The sequence below is a fragment of the Esox lucius genome, chromosome 4 (genome assembly GCF_011004845.1).
Source record: "Esox lucius isolate fEsoLuc1 chromosome 4, fEsoLuc1.pri, whole genome shotgun sequence".
NCBI lineage: Eukaryota > Metazoa > Chordata > Actinopteri > Esociformes > Esocidae > Esox > Esox lucius.
In genome coordinates, this window is record NC_047572.1 from 4,019,517 (window position 1) to 4,038,108 (window position 18,592).

An 18,592-nucleotide genomic window follows, 5' to 3' on the forward strand; every position below is an offset into this window, starting at 1 on the left:
CCAGAGATAGTTCTTCATATTATTATTTTTTTAATTCCACCCCTGACAATGCTGGTTTTGACTGCTGTAAAGCACCTGAATGAAGATGGAGCAACCTTTATCACAATTATAGGACATTAGAAAGTACAGAATAAATTATAAGATTTTCAGAAACCATCACTGGTACTAACATGCAATTAGAACTCTCTTAACAAGCATGGATAATGAAGAAGTATTAGATGGTACTTTCAGAGCAATTGGGTAATAAGTCAATGAAGTGAATTGCCAAGTACATGTTCAAGACAAATCAACGTATTTATTCCAGATCTGTAAGGTGCAGTTGTCTGATACACTCAAGTTGAGCATCTCAGAGGACTGGACAGAACTGATCTAGATCAAATCAAATCATACTAGAAAAGTAATGAAGTATTACACAATTACCTTTTATAACTTGGCAGAGCCGTGTTTTGCCAAAGACTTTCTTTGGCCCTGTGCCATCCATGTTCATCATGGCCATCAACTTGTTTGTACGAACTCTGTAAAAGGAAAAACCATAACCAAGTGAAATCAGAAACCAATATTTCTTTAGCTGAATGAGCAATACAAATAAGTGACCAGAGTGGCTGAGCCTTCAAGCAGAAGAGGACTGTCTTAGTTTCTCAGTCACTTGTGCATTTCTAAAATTAGCATTAACGTTTGCACAACAGTAAGTGCATTTTCGATCCAATCAGTACAAACTGCCCCACAGTTATTACCTCTACAATGCTTTGTAAAATGCTTAGTTTATGTCTCAAAAGCAAGTACTTGTGCCAATCAACATGTCAGTGCCATCAGAATGAACAGTTGATTTTACAGTTCAGCTTGTACTGCAATTTGTCGGCAGATCATGTAATTAATTGTCATACAAGAAGACTATATTGATTTACAAAACAGCAGTTCATTCTAGAAATGTGTAATAGAAATGGAAAGATTATTCAAGACAAACTGCATATGACAACTTATTCAATACTTCATATAATGACTCAGGCAATGACTTAATACCTAAATGTGACTATTCAACAGAGCTTTTATGATGTGACTAGATGTGAAGTTTTGAGAGTAAAAAAAAGAAAAAGAAATCAGGAACACAGAAAACACTGAATATGATAGGAACAGTATTACTATTGGCCTGGCATAGTTAAACTGACAAATCAGATTTTTATTTCCTTTATCAGCCAGATTCTTGACCTCATGCCTGCCGTTCATCTTCACCAGGTGGAACTGAGAGTCTGGGGGCTCACATTTTCGGCCCACCTGGGACAGCTTTTCCCGAATATCGTCCAGCAGATAGAGGACCCGTCTTTGGAACTCTGAAGGTCAAATCAGAAATTATAAAAAATGTTTGTCCCATTTGCAACAACACCACTGTCAGTAAGAAAATAAGGAGGTATACTAACTTCCATTATGTAATGGGAATGGTTCACCACCCTCTGGGTGCTGGTTTCCCCCTATGTGGAGTGTGGGACCTCCAATGAGTAGAGTGGGAATGCTGGTGTGTAGGGCTATGGTGCGGAGAGTGGGATCTCTGGCGCGGAGTGCTGTGGCACAGAGAAGGGGATCTCTGGTGCGGAGAGGGGCATCTCTGGCGCGGAGAGGGGGATTTCTGGCGCGGAGTGTGGGATCTCTGGCGTGGAGAGGGGGATCTCTGGCGTGGAGAGGGGGATCTCTGGCGTGGAGTGCTGTGGAATGGAGAGCGACAGCTCTTGTGCCGAGTTTGGGATCTTTTGGGGCGTAGTTTGAGAGATGTGTAGGAGACTGTGGGACTTAGCTCTAGATCTCTTTTGTTGAACCCTTGGTGGTTTTGGCAAGGATGGACCTGACGAATGAAATACAACAAAATGGAACAATTAGATGACGGATTTGCTGCATTAAGCACTTTCAGATAAATATATCTAAATTATAATGCTTAACAGTTTGCTTACTGTGTTGTGACTGTGCTTCCACACATCGCTTCTGCACATGACCACATCCGGTTCCAGCACCATCTAGTCTGCTTTCATCCTCATCTGTGTAAGAGGAGAAACAACAGTATTACCACAATGCATAGTGTCACAAACATATACTATTGTCCAGCACCAGAAACTATGGGGCTGCCACAATGTGCACTTATTCTATACCTAGGATAAACCCTGGGTATGTTTTCTTCTTCACCCTCCTGACAGGAGTGCATTCTTCTTCACTTAGCTCTGCAGTTGTTGTTTGGTCGAATGCTTCACATTCTTCTCGCTTCTCTGAAGTAAATGGAACAAGCATGCTTATAATAACTAAATTGATTTGAGTAGTAGAATAACCCAGATTTAGCTTTAAAAATCTTTATGTAAACTTACTTGAGTTGATTTTGATTTTCAGCAGTGGAAACCTTTGCCAGCTGCTTGCTGGTTGTTGCATTTCTTCGGCTGCTTTGGTTACATTAGCCCCTGTTAGCCAGTAAACCATGTTTTCCTTCACCCAAACCTCCGGGATGACTCCCGCCTCTTCTCCCTTTGGCTCTGTCCAAACTGCCCTGACCCACATCATGAGATCTGTACAACAACCAGAACAAAATATGCAGAGATTTCTTTAATTGATTTATTGCAGTTGGAACTCCGGCAACTGCAACAACTAACTTTAGGCATCTTCGTCATTCTCTGAATGTGTTGCATGCAATCTACATAAGGGCAGAATTTTCTCCTCCACTCTCAGAACAAGAATTGTATACAACCTCCCCACCCTCACAATGATATTTACTGGAAAAGCCTTAAGGAACATTCGTTTTAGTAATATACAGTATCTCACAAGTGAGTACACCCCTCACATTTTTGCAAATATTTGATTATCTTTTCATGTGACAACACTGAATAAATTACACTTTGCTACAATGTACTGAGTATACAGCTTGAATAACTGTGTACATTTGCTGTACCCTCTAAATAACTCAGCACACAGCCATTAATGTCTAAACCGCTGGTAACAAAAGTGAGTACACCCCTAAGTGAAAATATCCAAATTGGGCCCAATTAGCCATTTTCTCTCCCCGGTGTCATGTGACTCATTAGTGTTACAAGGTCTCAGGTGTGAATAGGGAACAGGTGGGTTAAATTTGGTGTTATCACACTCACTCTCACACTCCGCTCTCATACTGGTCACTGGATGTTCAACATGGGGTTGAACTCTGAGGATCTGAAAAAAAGAATTGTTGCTCTACATAAAGATGGCATAGACTATAAGAAGTTTGCCAAGACCCTGAAACTGAGCTGCAGCACGGTGGCCAAGACCATACAGTGGTTTAACAGGACATGTTCCACTCAGAACAGGCCATGGTCGACCAAAGAAGTTGAGTGCACGTGCTCAGCGTCATATCCAGAGGTTGTCTTTGGGAAATAGATGTATGAGTGCTGCTAGCATTGCTGCAGAGGTTGAAGGAGTGATGGGTCAGCCTGTCAGTGCTCAGACCATACACCACACACTACATCAGATTGGTCTGCATGGCTGTCGTCCCAGAAGGAAGCCTCTTCTAAAGATGATGCACAAGTAAGCCCGCAAACAGTTTGCTGAAGACAAGCAGACCACAGAAGATGGATTACTGGAACCATGTCCTGTGGTCTTATGAGACCAAGATAAACTTATTTGGTTCAGATGGTGTCAAGTGTGTGTGGCGGCAACCAGGTGAGGAGTACAAAGACAAGTGTGTCTTTGTACAGTCAAGCATGGTGGTGGGAGTGTCATTGTCTGGGGCTGCATGAGTGCTGCCGGCACTGGGGAGCTACAGTTCATTGAGGGAACCATGAATGCCAACATGTACGGTGACATACTGAAGCAGATCTTGATCCTCTCCTTTCTAAGACAGGGCTGCAGGGCAGTATTCCAACATGATAACGACCAAGCATGTCTCCAGACTTAAACCCTATTGAGCATCTGTGGGGCATACTCAAACGGAAAGTGGAGGAGCGCAAGGTCTCTAACATCCACCAGCTCTGTGATGTTGTCATGGACGAGTGGAAGAGGACTCCAGTGGCAACCTTTGAAGCTCTGGTGAACTCCATGCCCAAGTAATGAATGAATCATTAATAATGGTGGCCACACAAAATATTGACACTTTGGGCCCAATTTGGACATTTTCACTATGGCGTCTTGCTTAAGTTGCTGGAACTCCTGAAGAAAATCGGACAGGTAATCTTGAACTGGGCTGGGTTTTTCTTTTCCACAATAGAGTGCCACAATAAAGGGTGCAAAAGCATGGAAATTGCACAGGATTGGCCACATCTGCATATTTGATGATTTAAACAGTGGAATACCATCAATGTTGATGCACATGTCTATGCAATCTTCATAGAAATCAGGACACTGGGCTAAAACCTTCAAAATGCCAGATGTAATACCAAAGTAAGCATATTGTCTACCACACATTTCAACTGTTGCCACTCTTTTGGGGGTCTTCAGCAGTGTTCTGGCATCCTTGGGGAGGCCATGTCCTTGGCGTCTTAGAATGTCTAGCAGTTCATTTAGTGCAGACCGCTTGCATTTGTTGGTTGCGGCCCAAGATGCAACTTCTTTTCCCAGATCAGGAGCAGTTTCCTCTGCAGAATCCTCAGACAGATTGTCAGCAACCTCAGAGTCAGTGTCAGAAGACAGCACTAATACATCAGAGTCATAATACGAGATGTTGGCATCAGCTAAAGGTGACAAAGACACAGATTCATCCTCAATGGACTCAGCAACACTGAGTCACAGCCCTCAGCAACGCATCTGCATTACTGCTGTTTGAATCATCAGCTGCAAGAGCCAGCACCTCGGCATGACATTTCTGCCAGTTTCTGTGGTATGCCATCACACAAAATATAGCTGCAAAAATAGTAAACTAGTTTCCAAAGCTTAGTTTATTATGAATCTACTAATATTTCATTTGATGGAATAATGTTTATTATATATCTAATTGATTATTATTATTTTCAAATGCATTAATAATTTGTATTATTTTAGTTTATTCCTTTCATTTTATTATACATTTTGATTATTTACTTCATGAAAAACGTACAACAGTCTGTCAAGTGCTATAATTTTGAATACAGGATCGAGCCGATACACAGCGACTGTCCAGTTACGACAGCGTTGCTCGAAACTGAAAATAATCTAAAATGGCGGAGAGATTCCTATGCTACAATGCATTTCGCGCACTCATGCGTAAAGTACATGTAAAATCATGGGAGCTGCCTATTTAGAAGTTGTTCAAACAAACGTAAAATTAACATTTACCCCTTTGACATTTAAAAACCATACCTTAACCCATTCTAGACTGAGTTTCAAATACTTCTAAAGGTCCCCAAATGTAAATTATTTTCCAAAACGGTAGGCTAGCTAGCTAGTTTAGCTGCCAGGCTAAGTGACCTAGCATTATACTCATAGCAATACTACCATGCTAATGTTACTAGCTAACTTTCTAATTAGTACATTCTGAAGCCATACTAAAGTGTTTGTAGCATATTCTTTGTCTATAGGGAAATATTAAATTGCAATATGTCTGAATTACATCGACATAACTGTGGCAAACGCACATATGTGACGCTTCCCCTTTTTACACAGCTTCAACTGGCCTAGCATTATTCAGGCTACATTAGCTTTCACTGGCAGGAGATTATAGCATACACAAAAAGTACCAGAAATAGTGATTGCACAAACTTATGTTTCATTAAAACACGCATTCTTCTAAGTTTAACCTATGTTTTACATTTCATGAGATGTCAACACATCCACCTGATTAAAAGATGATGAACGTAAGCTGGACACGATCGAGTTCATGATGATTTGAAAGTATTTTCCTTTGGGTCGTTTTAGGATTCTCGCGGCTCACACTTGACCTTGTCATAACCAGAGGGTACTAGCACAGCGACATCTACAGGTGTGGTTTTAAACAGCAGGGGAAATCCTCATTAAATGGGAATTGTGTCCAGATCTGTTGAACTGCATAAAGGAAATCATAAAAAAATCTGTAGGGTACCTGTTTTTGTTTATCAGACATCAAATGTCAATGTTTTTTTACTGTAAAACATTAGACCTACTGTAAATGTAACACTAATTAACACTTTCCAGCCGGAGCTTCAAATTTGGGAAAAATTGTGGTTCCTGTCTCATATATCTTTGCCGTCCAATCACCGATTTTATTTCTGAAAACTGCCAGATACTCATGACAATATGAGCTAAAAGCACATCACTGGGCGTGAATTAATGTATCAAATGGCTACATACGGTTCAAAAGGAGATGTGCCAAAAGGATGCGTTTTGAGGCCTCAGTTAGGGGAAAAAAATATTTAAACATAATCAAGCTGATGATGAATTCATTTTACGCCATGAATGTATAAATATAATATTATATAATATATAAATACTAAGTAAACATACCAATCCTTGAAGTCAATGTGATGTCTATATTACATCAATTTCTACATCTAAAATTGATTGATTTATATGTCAATCGGATGTCAAACATATTTGCCTACATAAACATTAAACCAATTTCTGTGTGGCATTAGCTTCGTATTTTCACCCACCTACCACTGGAATAAATTGTCATGCAAACTGAATTTAAAATGTTATACAGCATCTTGATCAAATCTTGACTTATATTTGACCTCAAATTGATATTAAGGTGCCTGCTGGGGAGGCAATACGGTAAGGAAAAAAAAATTATTTGATCCCCTGCTGATTTTGTACATTTGCCCACTGACGAAGAAATGATCAGTCTATATTTTTTATGGCAGGTTCATTTGAATAGTGAGAGACAGAATAACAAAAAAAATAATCCAAAAAAGCATGTCAAAAATGTTATAAATTGATTTGCATTTTAATGAGTGAAATAAGTATTCGACCCCTCTGCAAAACATGACTTAGTACTTGATGGCAAAACTCTTGTTGGAAATCACAGAGGTCAGATGTTTCTTGTAGTTGGCCACCAGGTTTGCACACATCTCAGGAGGGATTTTGTCCCACTCCTCTTTGCAGATCTTCTCCAAGTCATTAAGATTTCTAGGCTGACGTTTAGCAACTTGAACCTTCAGCTCCCTCCACAGATTTTCTATAGGATTAAGGTTTGGAGACTGGCTAGGCCACTCCAGGACCTTAATGTGCTCCTTCTAGAGCCACTCAGTTGTTGCCTTGGTCATGTGTTTTGGGTCATTGTCATTCTGGAATACCCATCCATGGCCCTGGCTGAGGAAAGGAGGTTCTTCCCCAATATTTGATGGTACATGGCCCCGTCCATTGTCCTTTTGATGCAGTGAAGTTGTCCTGTCCCCTTAGCAGAAAAACACCCCCAAAGCATAATGTTTCCACCTCCATGTTTGACGGTCGGGATGGTGTTTTTGGGGTCATAGGCAGCATTCCTCCTCCTCCAAACACGGCAAGTTGAGTTGATGCGAAAGAGCACGATTTTGGTCTCCTCTGACCACAACACTTTCACCCAGATCTCCTCTGAATCATTCAGATGTTCATTGACAAACTTCAGACGGGCCTGTACCTGTGCTTTCTTGAGCAGGGGGACATTGTGGGCAATGCAGGATTTCAGTCCTTCACAGTGTAGTGTGTTACTAATTGTTTTCTTGGTGACTATGGTCCCAGCTGCCTTGAGATCATTGACAAGTTCCTCCCGTGTAGTTCTGGGCTGATTCCTCACCGTTCCCATGATCATTGCAACTCCACGAGGTGAGATCTTGCATGGAGCCCCAGACCGAGGGAGATTGACAGTTCTTTTGTTTTTCTTCCTTTTGTCACCTTCTCATCAAGCTGCTTGGCAATGGTCTTGTAGCCCATTCCAGCCATGTGTAGGTCTACAATCTTGTCCCTGACATCCTTGGACATCTATTTGGTCTTGGCCATGGTGGAGAGTTTGGAATCTGATTGATTGATTGCTTCTGTGGACACGTGTCTTTTATAAAGGTAACAAGCTGAGATTAGGAGCACTCGAGTGTGTACCCTACAGATTTCCTGTATAAAAGACACCTAGGAGCCAGATATATTTCGGATTGAGAGGGGATCAAATACGTATTTCATTCATTAAAATGCAAATCAATTTATAAAATTTTTGACATTCATTTTTCTGGATTTTTTTTGTTATTCTGTCTCTCACTGTTCAAAGACACCTACCATTAAAATTATAGACTGATTATTTCAGTGGGCAAATGTACAAAATCAGCAGGGGATCAAATATTTTTTTTCCCTCACTTTATGTATTGCATGTACAGTGATATGCATTTACTGAATTTATTAGACTTTCAAACACATTTCAAAACCCAGATTTTATGCAAATGTGACTTAAATATGAACATATATTAACCAATGCCAATGTGTAGGAAGTTATGTGTCATAAATCATGAATTAATACAGTTTTATAGCACTTTTCTATTATTATGTTAGGGGACATTTATTTTGACATGTTCCCAAACTGGGTGACCTGGAAGCACTTTTTAATGTTGCTCACAATACGCTTAGTAGTGTCATGCTGGCAACATTAGAGATTCCGTAGCAACAATAAGACTTCCGGTTTTCGGATTTAGCCTTCAAAATAAATGTCAGCGGTAAAACGCTATTTTAATAATATTAAATTAATCGATCAAGCCACTTTGCTTAGAGTATATTGTAAAAATGTATTGTAGGAAATTTTCAGGAGAGTGGTTAGAGTAATTATATTCAAAGAAATCAAGGGGCACTGTGTATTTGCAATTGTTGCTGGCATTTTACTTCGCCCATACCATTGGCCACAATGTAACTCAATAGATATGAAATACATATTGACTCATACAGAAAAAACAATTCTGTACGCTGCAGTGAATGTATTGTAGGAAATGTTCAGGAGAGTGTATAGAGTGGAGTAGATTCAAAATATGCTGGAAAATCAATGGGCACTGATTATTTTTAATTGTTGACCACATTCCATTGGCCACATTCCAAATTGCTGAACAGCTATCAGTTTTGATCCTTGGGATAATGAAGATTTTAATTACCACTTTACTTGGTGATTATTTAACAATTCAGCCAACGATCTAAAGTAGTTGTCAATGATTTTCATTTACCGGTCATTAGCCTGCTGTACCACCTTTAGACATGTAGGGGAGGCCAAAAGACAGTTCTATACTTTATAGATAAACAATAATTTTTTCAATATATATAATATAGTAATAGAAATTAATAGGGATAGGTCCTTAGTGTGGTTTAATTCAGCTATGAAAGTGTTTAATAACAACACAATATAGATGTATTTGCGGCGTTACTGGACATTTGTCAAACGACATGCCACAGGAGATGACTTCTGTATCATACGAGCTTGTAAAAGTCATTTAATGCTACAGGGGAGTGAACTCTGTAAAAAACTGTTTTCTGGTAAAGATGATAGGTATAGAGTTGGCATATACACTCACCTAAAGGATTATTAGGAACACCATACTAATACTGTGTTTGACCCCCTTTCGCCTTCAGAACTGCCTTAATTCTACATGGCATTGATTCAACAAGGTGCTGAAAGCATTCTTTAGAAATGTTGGCCCATATTGATAGGATAGCATCTTGCAGTTGATGGAGATTTGTGGGATGCACATCCAGGGCACGAAGCTCCCGTTCCACCACATCCTAAAGATGCTCTATTGGGTTGAGATCTGGTGACTGTGGGGGCCATTTAGGTACAGTGAACTCATTGTCATGTTCAAGAAACCTAGACTCATCAGACAGCAGAACATGTTCGCCTGAAGTGTCAGCAAAGGTTAGAATGCTCACACACATTGACCAGCTAACGCAGCTAGCATATCCCGTCTATTTTCTGATCTTAATTAAACTGACATGCAATGTAAGAGAATGAATACTAAGACATGTTGTCATTTAAGCAATTGTCTAAGTCACATCCAGTCTTTTCGGACGTTAGCCTGCTTTAGCTCGCTAGATGTCCGACATTCCGTACGAAGATAAATAATAACGGAATTCACCACCATTACACCACCACCACCAGCCTGCACAGTGGTAACAAGGCATGATGGATCCATGTTCTCATTCTGTTTACGCCAAATTCTGACTCAACAGAAATGGAGACTCATCAGACCAGGCAACATTCTTCCAGTCTTCAACTGTCCAATTTTGGTGAGCTTGTGCAAATTGTAGCCTCTTTTTCCTATTTGTAGTGGAGATGAGTGGTACCCGGTGGGGTCTTGTGCTGTTGTAGCCCATTCGCCTCAAGGTTGTGCGTGTTGTGGCTTCACAAATGCTTTGCTGCATACCTCGGTTGTAACGAGTGGTTATTTCAGTCAAAGTTGCTCTTCTATCAGCTTGAATCAGTCGGCCCATTCTCCTCTGACCTCTAGCATCAACAAGGCATTTTTGCCCACAGGACTGCCGCATACTGGATGTTTTTCCCTTTTCACACCATTCTTTGTAAACCCTAGAAATGGTTGTGCGTGAAAATCCCAGTAACTGAGCAGATTGTGAAATACTCAGACCGGCCCGTCTGGCACCAACAACCATGCCATGCTCAAAATTGCTTAAATCACCTTTCTTTCCCATTCTGACATTTAGTTTGGAGTTTAGGAGATTGTCTTGACCAGGACCACACCCCTACATGCATTGAAGCAACTGCCATGTGATTGGTTGATTAGATAATTGCATTAATGAGAAATTGAAAAGGTGTTCCTAATAATCCTTTAGGTGAGTGTACATGTTCAGCTTGTTGAATTCCACACATCTCAAGGAAATCTGTACTTTAGTGTATGACATTTGCATAGTCTTTGGGTGCAGAACTAATAGTGCATTAGTAATGCAGAGCCTTGTAAGGCTGCATAGTCAAGCAGGAAAGTTGAACAGCCATTGTAAAAGTGAACCATGCAACTCAATAGATTAATTTAGAGTGCAGATTACCTGAGCGAGTGGGCGAAAAGGAAGTTCTAAAAGACACAAAATCACCTTTCATCTGTTGGCTAACAAATGTTTCCACTGTGTTACATTGTGACCAATGGTTTGGGCGGAGTAAAATTCCATCAACAATTGCAAATATATTGCCCCTTAAATTTCCAGCACATTTCACACTATACAGTCTTTTGAACACTTCCTATAATACACTGACTGCGGCGTATAGAATAGTTTTTTCTGTATGAGTCATGTACAGTATATTATAGGGTTTTGCCGTGGGGACTGAAGAGGGTGTGGAAAATAGTGTTGCTGGATGTAGCACACAGTGCCCATCCAACACACATTTTATTTGGTTAATAGACACTCTCCTGAACATTTCCTACGTTACATTCACTGCAGTCTATAGAGTACTTGTTTCTGTACGAGGCAATATGTATTTAATATCCATTGAGTTACATTATGGCCAATGGTATGGGGAGAGTAAAATGCCAGCAACAACTGCAAATACACAGTGCCCCTTTATTTTCCAGCATGCTTTGAATCTACAGGCTTTCCTGAACATTTCCTACAATACATTCACTGTGGCATACAGAACAGTTTTTCCTGTATAGGGCTATATGTATTTCATGTCCATTGAGTTACATTGTGGCCAATGGTATGGGTGGAGTAAAATGCCATCAAAAATCCTTGTTTTTTTTTTTGCATTTAATCACTCTATAGTCTCCTGAACAATTCCTGCCATACAATCACTGTGGCGTATAGAATAGTTTTTTTCTGTATAGGGTAATATGTACATGTACATAATATGTACATGTATACATATTACATATGTATGTACAGTCTACTTTAGTGTTTTGCATTGGGGGTTAAAGAGGGTGTGGAAAATATTGTGTTGCTGGATGTAAATTACTCTTAAATATGATAAAGTATTAATTGTTGTCAATTGTACTTTTTCTTAAACAATAAATAAAAAATTTCAGTTTGAAAGTAATTGAAGTAAAGCTTCTTTTATTTTGAATGTTTCCTAATTTCAGTGACCCGGAAATGTTTTTTTAATGTTGCTCACAAGACGCTGATAAAAAAACAGTATACGGAGAAATATCACGTCGTTGCTAACCAGCAGTTGAATTTGTAATTTGTTGCAAAAACAAATCAGTCAGTTACTTGAAGTCAACACTCGGCGTGTAGATGTGACAGTTCGTGCGAAGTGTAGGCAGCAGAACATGTTCGCCTGAAGTGTCAGCAAAGGTTAGAATGCTCACACACATTGACCAGCTAACGCAGCTAGCATATCCCGTCTATTTTCTGATCTTAATTAAACTGACATGCAATGTAAGAGAATGAATACTAAGACATGTTGTCATTTAAGCAATTGTCTAAGTCACATCCAGTCTTTTCGGACGTTAGCCTGCTTTAGCTCGCTAGATGTCCGACATTCCGTACGAAGATAAATAATAACGGAATTCGCGAGGCCTTAATCTTGGTCAAAACAAGGCAGAGTCGCGTCGCGCACTACTGCGTTTAATTCGACGAATAAGCGGTCTCAGTAACGGTTGACCACAAAAACCAATGCATTAAACAAGATTAGAAATACGGAATGTAATTTTCATTTTGTCTTACCTGTTATGTGCGTGATTTAAATGTAGAGCATTCCTATTTTTCTGTAAGAGTTTTATATAAAATATATGCATTGCATGTAATTATTATGTATCTATATTAATCTTTATACTTATGTCACATTACAGTAATATTGCTATTCTTTGTGTTTTGCTATACACTTACTGAAATTTGATTATTGCAAATAGTGGCTGGTGGCCCATAATACCCAGGTGTTCTCAAACCTCTCCTTGGCGCCCTCAGCCGTTCCATGTATTACCACCGCCAGAGGTGGTCCCACTGACAAAGGGTTTGTTGTTATTTATAGCAAAGAAAAATCCATCTTAGTGGTTTTTGAAGTATTTTTGTACTCCAGTACTTGGAGAATCCCTTAACTGTATACAACTACGCACTGTAGTGGCAGCCACAGATTGCGCAATATAGGTCACATGAAAAGTGGACCAATGTAAGATTTATTTTGCCCAAGATCATTTTTATCTACTTATGAAGTTATTGTCTGTTTTCGTATTTGTTCAAATGCTTGATGATTTTTAAATGTTAGTTTGAGTTCAAACTTCAATTGCTATTTACAGAGATGTTTTAGGCTGGCGAGGGGTGCCGAAATAATTTCCCACGAAGGCAACATCATGGTTATTAAGCTGCAAGGTTGGTGCCTGCCAACATACTTGATATGGGATAAAATATCGCTCAAGGGATGACTGTTTGCTAAACTACAGGCATTAAATGAGTATATAGGACTACAATCTTTAGACAGGCTGTATCTTGAAATTTGTCATAAGTGTTATGTTTCAAAATAATTTAACTGGCTGTAATTTAGATTATCTCATTTTACAAGTGAGGTTATCAACACTGTTTACACAAAATGTCGGTGTATTTTTCATTGGTGTTTTCAATATTAAGTGACTTCACTAATATATCAAAAAACAGATTAGGTAATATGGCTTGTCTGACCACATGCCTATAATGATTTGAGAGAATGTTAGTATGGAATTAATTAAGCACTAATGTCTCTTCCTATTTTTTCCATACAGGCAGGAATAAGCCCAACCAGGAGTTACACGTTTGAAGAACATATCAATTGTGATTTTTTTTAATCAAAACACTCAGTTCATTTGACTAGCATGCAAGAAGATGGGAGTTTGACACAAATTGTGCGATAAAATCAAAAACTTCCAGCCTGTGTTTTTGTGAGAAATGTCACTTTATGGCCACCAATTTTGCAGAATAAACCAGTCATGGAGCGTGAGGCGATAATGAGATTTTACTGCTTTTATTGTAACCATGTCTCATACAGCGAGGCTGAACTAAACCACCATGTCGAACAGCACCACAGAGTGCAACCCTTCAAATGTCAGCTCTGTGATTACAGAGCTGCAATTAAAGAATATGTTGAAATGCATATGAAGCAAATGCACAGTACATCTGTAGAGAAAAGACCCAGTCTGAATGTCTGCAGAAACAGTAAACCTGCCTCTCTCCCCCGTGCTTTGCCCAGGGATTCTACAACTGTGGGATACACCTCTGGGATGTTAAATGCAAGGGTTGCACCATTGCGCACTAGGAATAACATGACCAGAGTGAATGACGAAAGGCCAATGGATGGGACAGTAAATGCAAGCCTATTGCCCAAAGTGGAGGTAGAGTTGTTGGCACCTTTAAATGAACCGATACAACACAACAGGCCTTTGACTGTTTCTTTCCCCGAAGAGGGGACCATACCCCCTGGCTGCCTTGTGGAGCTTGTTGAGGTGAAAACAGTCAATGGGACCAAGGAACTCAAGCTGAGACTCGTCCCCCAACAATCTTATGGGTCTGTAGCAAAAGACTGTAGGGCCACAACCTCACAAAATACTGCTATGGGAAAGTCGGCTATGTTCAACAGCACTCCAAATGGAGACAAGCCAGTGCAAAATTGTACAGCCCATATATCAACACCGCAAATATATAACCCTGAGAAAAACTTAATAACAACTGCCCTCTACACAAATGGAACACGACTGAAAAAGCCTTCTGGAGAATTTCTGCCCCCTATGAAAGATGAGCGAAAGGAACATTTTAATCAGCCATTTGGGATAAAGGAAGAAGTTAAGGTAGAGAACTTTGATTCTGAGAAAAAATCTCAAAACTCAATTTCATTTCCACCTGTATTAAGTGTGTCCAGGATGGAACAAGGTGAAGGCAACTCCTTGCCTTCAGTTTGTATGGATCAAGGTGTTCTTGATGCAAAGTTACCTCTTGTCTTGGGCACCCCTAAAAGTAGCCCACTGGTAATCCCCTCCCAAAAAAAACAACCTAAAGAGGTTAAGACTGGTCATGTTTCCGACACAAACAACTCTGGGTGGAATCAGTCAGATGATCCATTAGTTAATGACTTTCCAGGACCCAAAGGGTTTCCAGTAATTTCCGCTGTATTTTCTCTGAGTAACCCTCAACTTTTGGCTGGGGCTCTTCGAAGCATAGCTGTGGGTAACAATATGCCCTCAGGAACTGGAGAGCAGGGGAATGCCAAGAATTCTTTGGTTCTCACTAGTTCTAAGATGACAACTGTGGTTAATGGGCCTGAACACAAGGTAAAGACCACCAAATGTTTGTCTGCTGCACATAAGTCGCTTAAGACTGCAAAAGCCTGTCACCAGGTGGAGACTGCTGACGAGGTTGATCAGTGTTCCACACACACCCAATCACTAACTGGAAATGCTTTGGAACTGAAGAAGGACAAGCACAGTGTCACGTTAAAGCTCCAACGGAAAACTGTTTTGAACTTAAACACAAGTCCTCCAAGTGTAGCCAAAAAAGGAGTTATGACAAGGGACACTTGGATTGGCCAAATTGACACTGGAAAAGCGTCTGTCCTGCGCTGCACAGCAAACAAGAGGGACATTTCTGGCAAGTTCTCATCATCTTTAAAGCTATCACTGAAAAGGATACGTGTAGAAGTGGACAATGAAAAGCTAAGTCCGCAGATTAGCAGTCTTCAGCGTTGCACACCTGAATCAAACAAACAAAACAAGAAAAGGAAAAGACAAGCTTCATCTTGGTCAAATACTTTTGCACATGTTTTAGGAACCACAGGGGACATGGTGTTCCTCTGTCCAACTCCACTAAAAGAGGACCAGCTGGTGAAACAACCAGGCCCTAACCAACCCGTTGTGGTTCTCAACCATCCCAAACCACAGGTTATTAGAGGGCGTGTAGGTATGGAGACAATTACAGAAGATGGACCAATTTGTCACATAATGAAAATGAAGTTGAGCAAAGTCATGGGACAGAAGTATGAGGTGATAGGATGCACTGTTGCCTCCCACTAGGATGATGGCAATGTGTCATGGAAAATAATTATTCATTCGCTTGGGACAAAACACTAAAACATCAAAGAGGTTGAAGCATTGCATCACCATTAATGATTTACTTTAATGGTCTTCGACTCTCCCGAGCTTCCAATGCGTTGCTACAATGAGGCAAGGCCATAATAACGAATTGTATACCACAAAATTGTGAGAAAGGTGTTCATTAAACTGTAAACCGACCGTGTATGGCTACAGGGGTTTTCAAAGTGTGAGGTGTACCTCCCGAAATGGGTGCCAGAGATCTTCAGAGGAGGTGCAAAAGAAATGGGAAAGCAGTCATCTATGTTTTTTTTAAAATGTTTTTAGAACAAGCTATTCTCAGATAATATACATCATAATGGTAGAGACATGTTATTTACATGATTTCATGGCAGGCAGGTAGTGTTAATTGTAGATTAATTTATTAACACAGTGCTGGTGATAATCCTTAAAAATGTAACTTGTGAATATATTAAAGTTATGTACACTTTTTATTTAAGAATTCAGTCTTCAAAACAAAATGCCTCCCATCAGGCAATGCTGGATTATTAAATTGAGAATCCGCCAGTAAATGCACACAACAATAGCTAAGATAATTGGGGCTAGTCCCTCTTCGCTACAAGCCAATTCATTATTTTGTTTTTCAATAGCCTACTACAAAAACATACTTTTATTTTAATGCTGGTGATTTTGTTTGATCACATCATGCACACATTTATTAGTCATGTCAGTTGGGAAACCCACATCGAATCAAGAAAAACTGCTTGAATGAGTCAGTGTCACTAGTATGTCTTTGGACTGATCTTCTACTGTACGATCTGCCATTAGCAAGTTCATTGGCCTATTCAGAATGTTCCTTTATTGAATCAGTTTGTTAGTCTCATCATTTGTGTGAAAGTTTATCAAAATTCATTAACCTTTGCAGTTTTGGAAAAACACAAATAAATGCAAATATGGTTATAGAAAAAGCTTTTTTTTAGGGCTGCAAATATGCATGCAATGCCCTGAACGTTGTGACATCTCATGAAGTACCTTTTGTGTGTTCATGTTGTGTTCATACACATTTTTGCATTTGCAGTCAGCTTCTGATATCTACCTTGTTATGGGGTCTGTCAACAATCTCTGAAGGTAAGGAAGGACTGATGTCTCAGACTTTGAAAACACCTAGCCTACACTTCATATTGCCTAACTTGTAAGTTCTAAGATAATGAATGACTGGACCCTATTGAAAATCAAGTGGGCTGTCAGGCATGTATCATCAGCTTGTACAATTATATATTTTGCTGGTTGCAGTGTAAATTGGATTGCAGATGTGAATTAACAGATTTGTAGATATTGTCTGATGGATGAACATTTCACTGCAACTGCTAGTAACAATTTTTTTGTAAAACAAATATAGCAGAAGAAGCTACCTGTTACCAGTGAATAAATGAAAATTAAAATCAACATTTGAGCGTTTATATGCTAGTCAGGCATTTACTGTATTCAGAAGATTATGCTACCGCGTAACATCTACATGGAATGTTCATGCTCAACCTAATCCTTTGATCCCTTACACCCACTTTTTGTGTTCTATTATTTGGAGTTACATTGTTACATTATCCATCCTCAGTGCCATTTTAGATTTTGCTTAGTATTGTGGTTGCCTAATGGGACATTCTGCAATTGAAACAATAATGAAGCTTTCTCGTGCCACTTTAAATTTCAAGTGAGGTATGGGGCTAAAGTTATTTAACCACTCATTCGTAGTGCTGTGGATGCAATATATTGATTCATACATTAAAATCCTAGTTACAAACATGTTTTCAGACTGCATGTTTTCATTTGCATTAAATCAATAGGGTATCATGTTCTAATAGGGTATTATGTTTGAACTCATTAAGCATTTAAAAATATGTAAATGTAACATGAAACAATGGAAATCAGTTGGCTGAAATTAATTAATTTGGCCCTAATATATGGATTTGGATGATAGAGATATGCATTTGTTGGTTGATTTTGAGATCTTTTATCAGCTCATGAAACATGGGACCAACATGTTGCTTTTATTTTCTTTTCAATATATAACGTATTTCTCACAAATGTATTTGTTCTCTATGTCAGTCATTTATTGTCTGAACTGTTCAGTATCAGAACTGCTTCCTCAATCATTTCAATATTTCTTTTTATGTAAGTGTCAGAAAAGTTGTTTTTGGTATTGCCTTAATCATATGGTATATGGAGTTAAATGTTGTGCTGATCTTTGAATGTTGTCTGGGTACTTTTTTCCCCATCCTTTTAGGTGTTACTTTTGACAATGAAATGTTCTTATGCTGTCATTTTTTTTTTTATCTTCTAATGTATGATGTATTATCTTATGTGCCATTTTAAATAAAGATTTTTTTAATACATTGTTATTGCTGTATAATTTAAATGTACAAACTGGCCAAAAAGGGCCTTTCTTTAAAAGTAATGTGTACTGTGTACCCAGTTGATGAGGCACATTTTTTAGGCCAAATGGTGTTACCGCTTTTAATGTACCCCTGGTTACTATTTCTCTTGTTAAGTTAATACTTACTTTCCATTGTATCTCTAGCAGTTTTAAAGATTTGACCTGTAACCAAAAGGTTGCTAGATCAAGTAAATCCCTAAGTTGGCATGGTGGAAAATCTTCCTGTCTTAAGTCAAGGCACTTCAACCTAACAACATGTGTAACTTGTTCTGGGTAAAGCGTCTGCAAAATGACCAATGTATATCTACAACAATAGAGAATATGCATGTTAAACACAGTGGGG

At 39.2% G+C, this 18,592-nt stretch overlaps 2 protein-coding genes across 5 annotated transcripts; one reads left to right on the plus strand and one right to left on the minus strand.

The window, feature by feature from the left end:
- Positions 1–477: 477 nt before the first annotated feature.
- LOC105029314 lies at positions 478–12,736 on the minus strand. Its single transcript, XM_010902604.2, has 7 exons — positions 12,658–12,736; positions 2,346–2,540; positions 2,136–2,249; positions 1,941–2,024; positions 1,416–1,834; positions 1,207–1,328; positions 478–515 (listed from the first exon to the last, which is right to left on the minus strand). Exons 2-5 carry the CDS (start codon positions 2,533–2,535, stop codon positions 1,521–1,523), a joined length of 702 nt encoding a protein of 233 aa, XP_010900906.2. The 5' UTR covers positions 2,536–2,540; positions 12,658–12,736; the 3' UTR covers positions 478–515; positions 1,207–1,328; positions 1,416–1,520.
- Positions 9,711–18,209, plus strand: LOC105029312. 4 transcript variants are annotated; one of them, XM_013131935.3, is made up of 3 exons: positions 9,711–9,742; positions 13,065–13,137; positions 13,524–18,209. In XM_013131935.3, exon 3 carries the CDS (start codon positions 13,728–13,730, stop codon positions 15,798–15,800), a length of 2,073 nt encoding a protein of 690 aa, XP_012987389.1. In that variant the 5' UTR covers positions 9,711–9,742; positions 13,065–13,137; positions 13,524–13,727; the 3' UTR covers positions 15,801–18,209. The 4 variants fall into 4 exon arrangements, with proteins under 4 accessions (XP_012987389.1, XP_012987392.1, XP_012987390.1 ...); XM_013131938.4 differs by lacking the exon at positions 9,711–9,742 and adding an exon at positions 11,947–12,781; XM_013131936.3 differs by lacking the exon at positions 9,711–9,742 and adding an exon at positions 11,947–12,123.
- The last annotated feature ends 383 nt before the right edge of the window (positions 18,210–18,592 follow it).

Coding starts and splice junctions, on each gene's coding strand:
- LOC105029314 (XM_010902604.2), bottom strand. CDS start 2,535: ATGATGTGGGTCAGGGCAGTTTGGACAGAGCCAAAGGGAGAAGAGGCG. Junction 2,025..2,135: donor ATACCCAGGGTTTATCCTAG/GTATAGAATAAG, acceptor CCTCTTACACAG/ATGAGGATGAAAGCAGACTA. Junction 1,835..1,940: donor GGAAGCACAGTCACAACACA/GTAAGCAAACTG, acceptor TTCATTCGTCAG/GTCCATCCTTGCCAAAACCA.
- LOC105029312 (XM_013131935.3), top strand. CDS start 13,728: ATGGAGCGTGAGGCGATAATGAGATTTTACTGCTTTTATTGTAACCAT.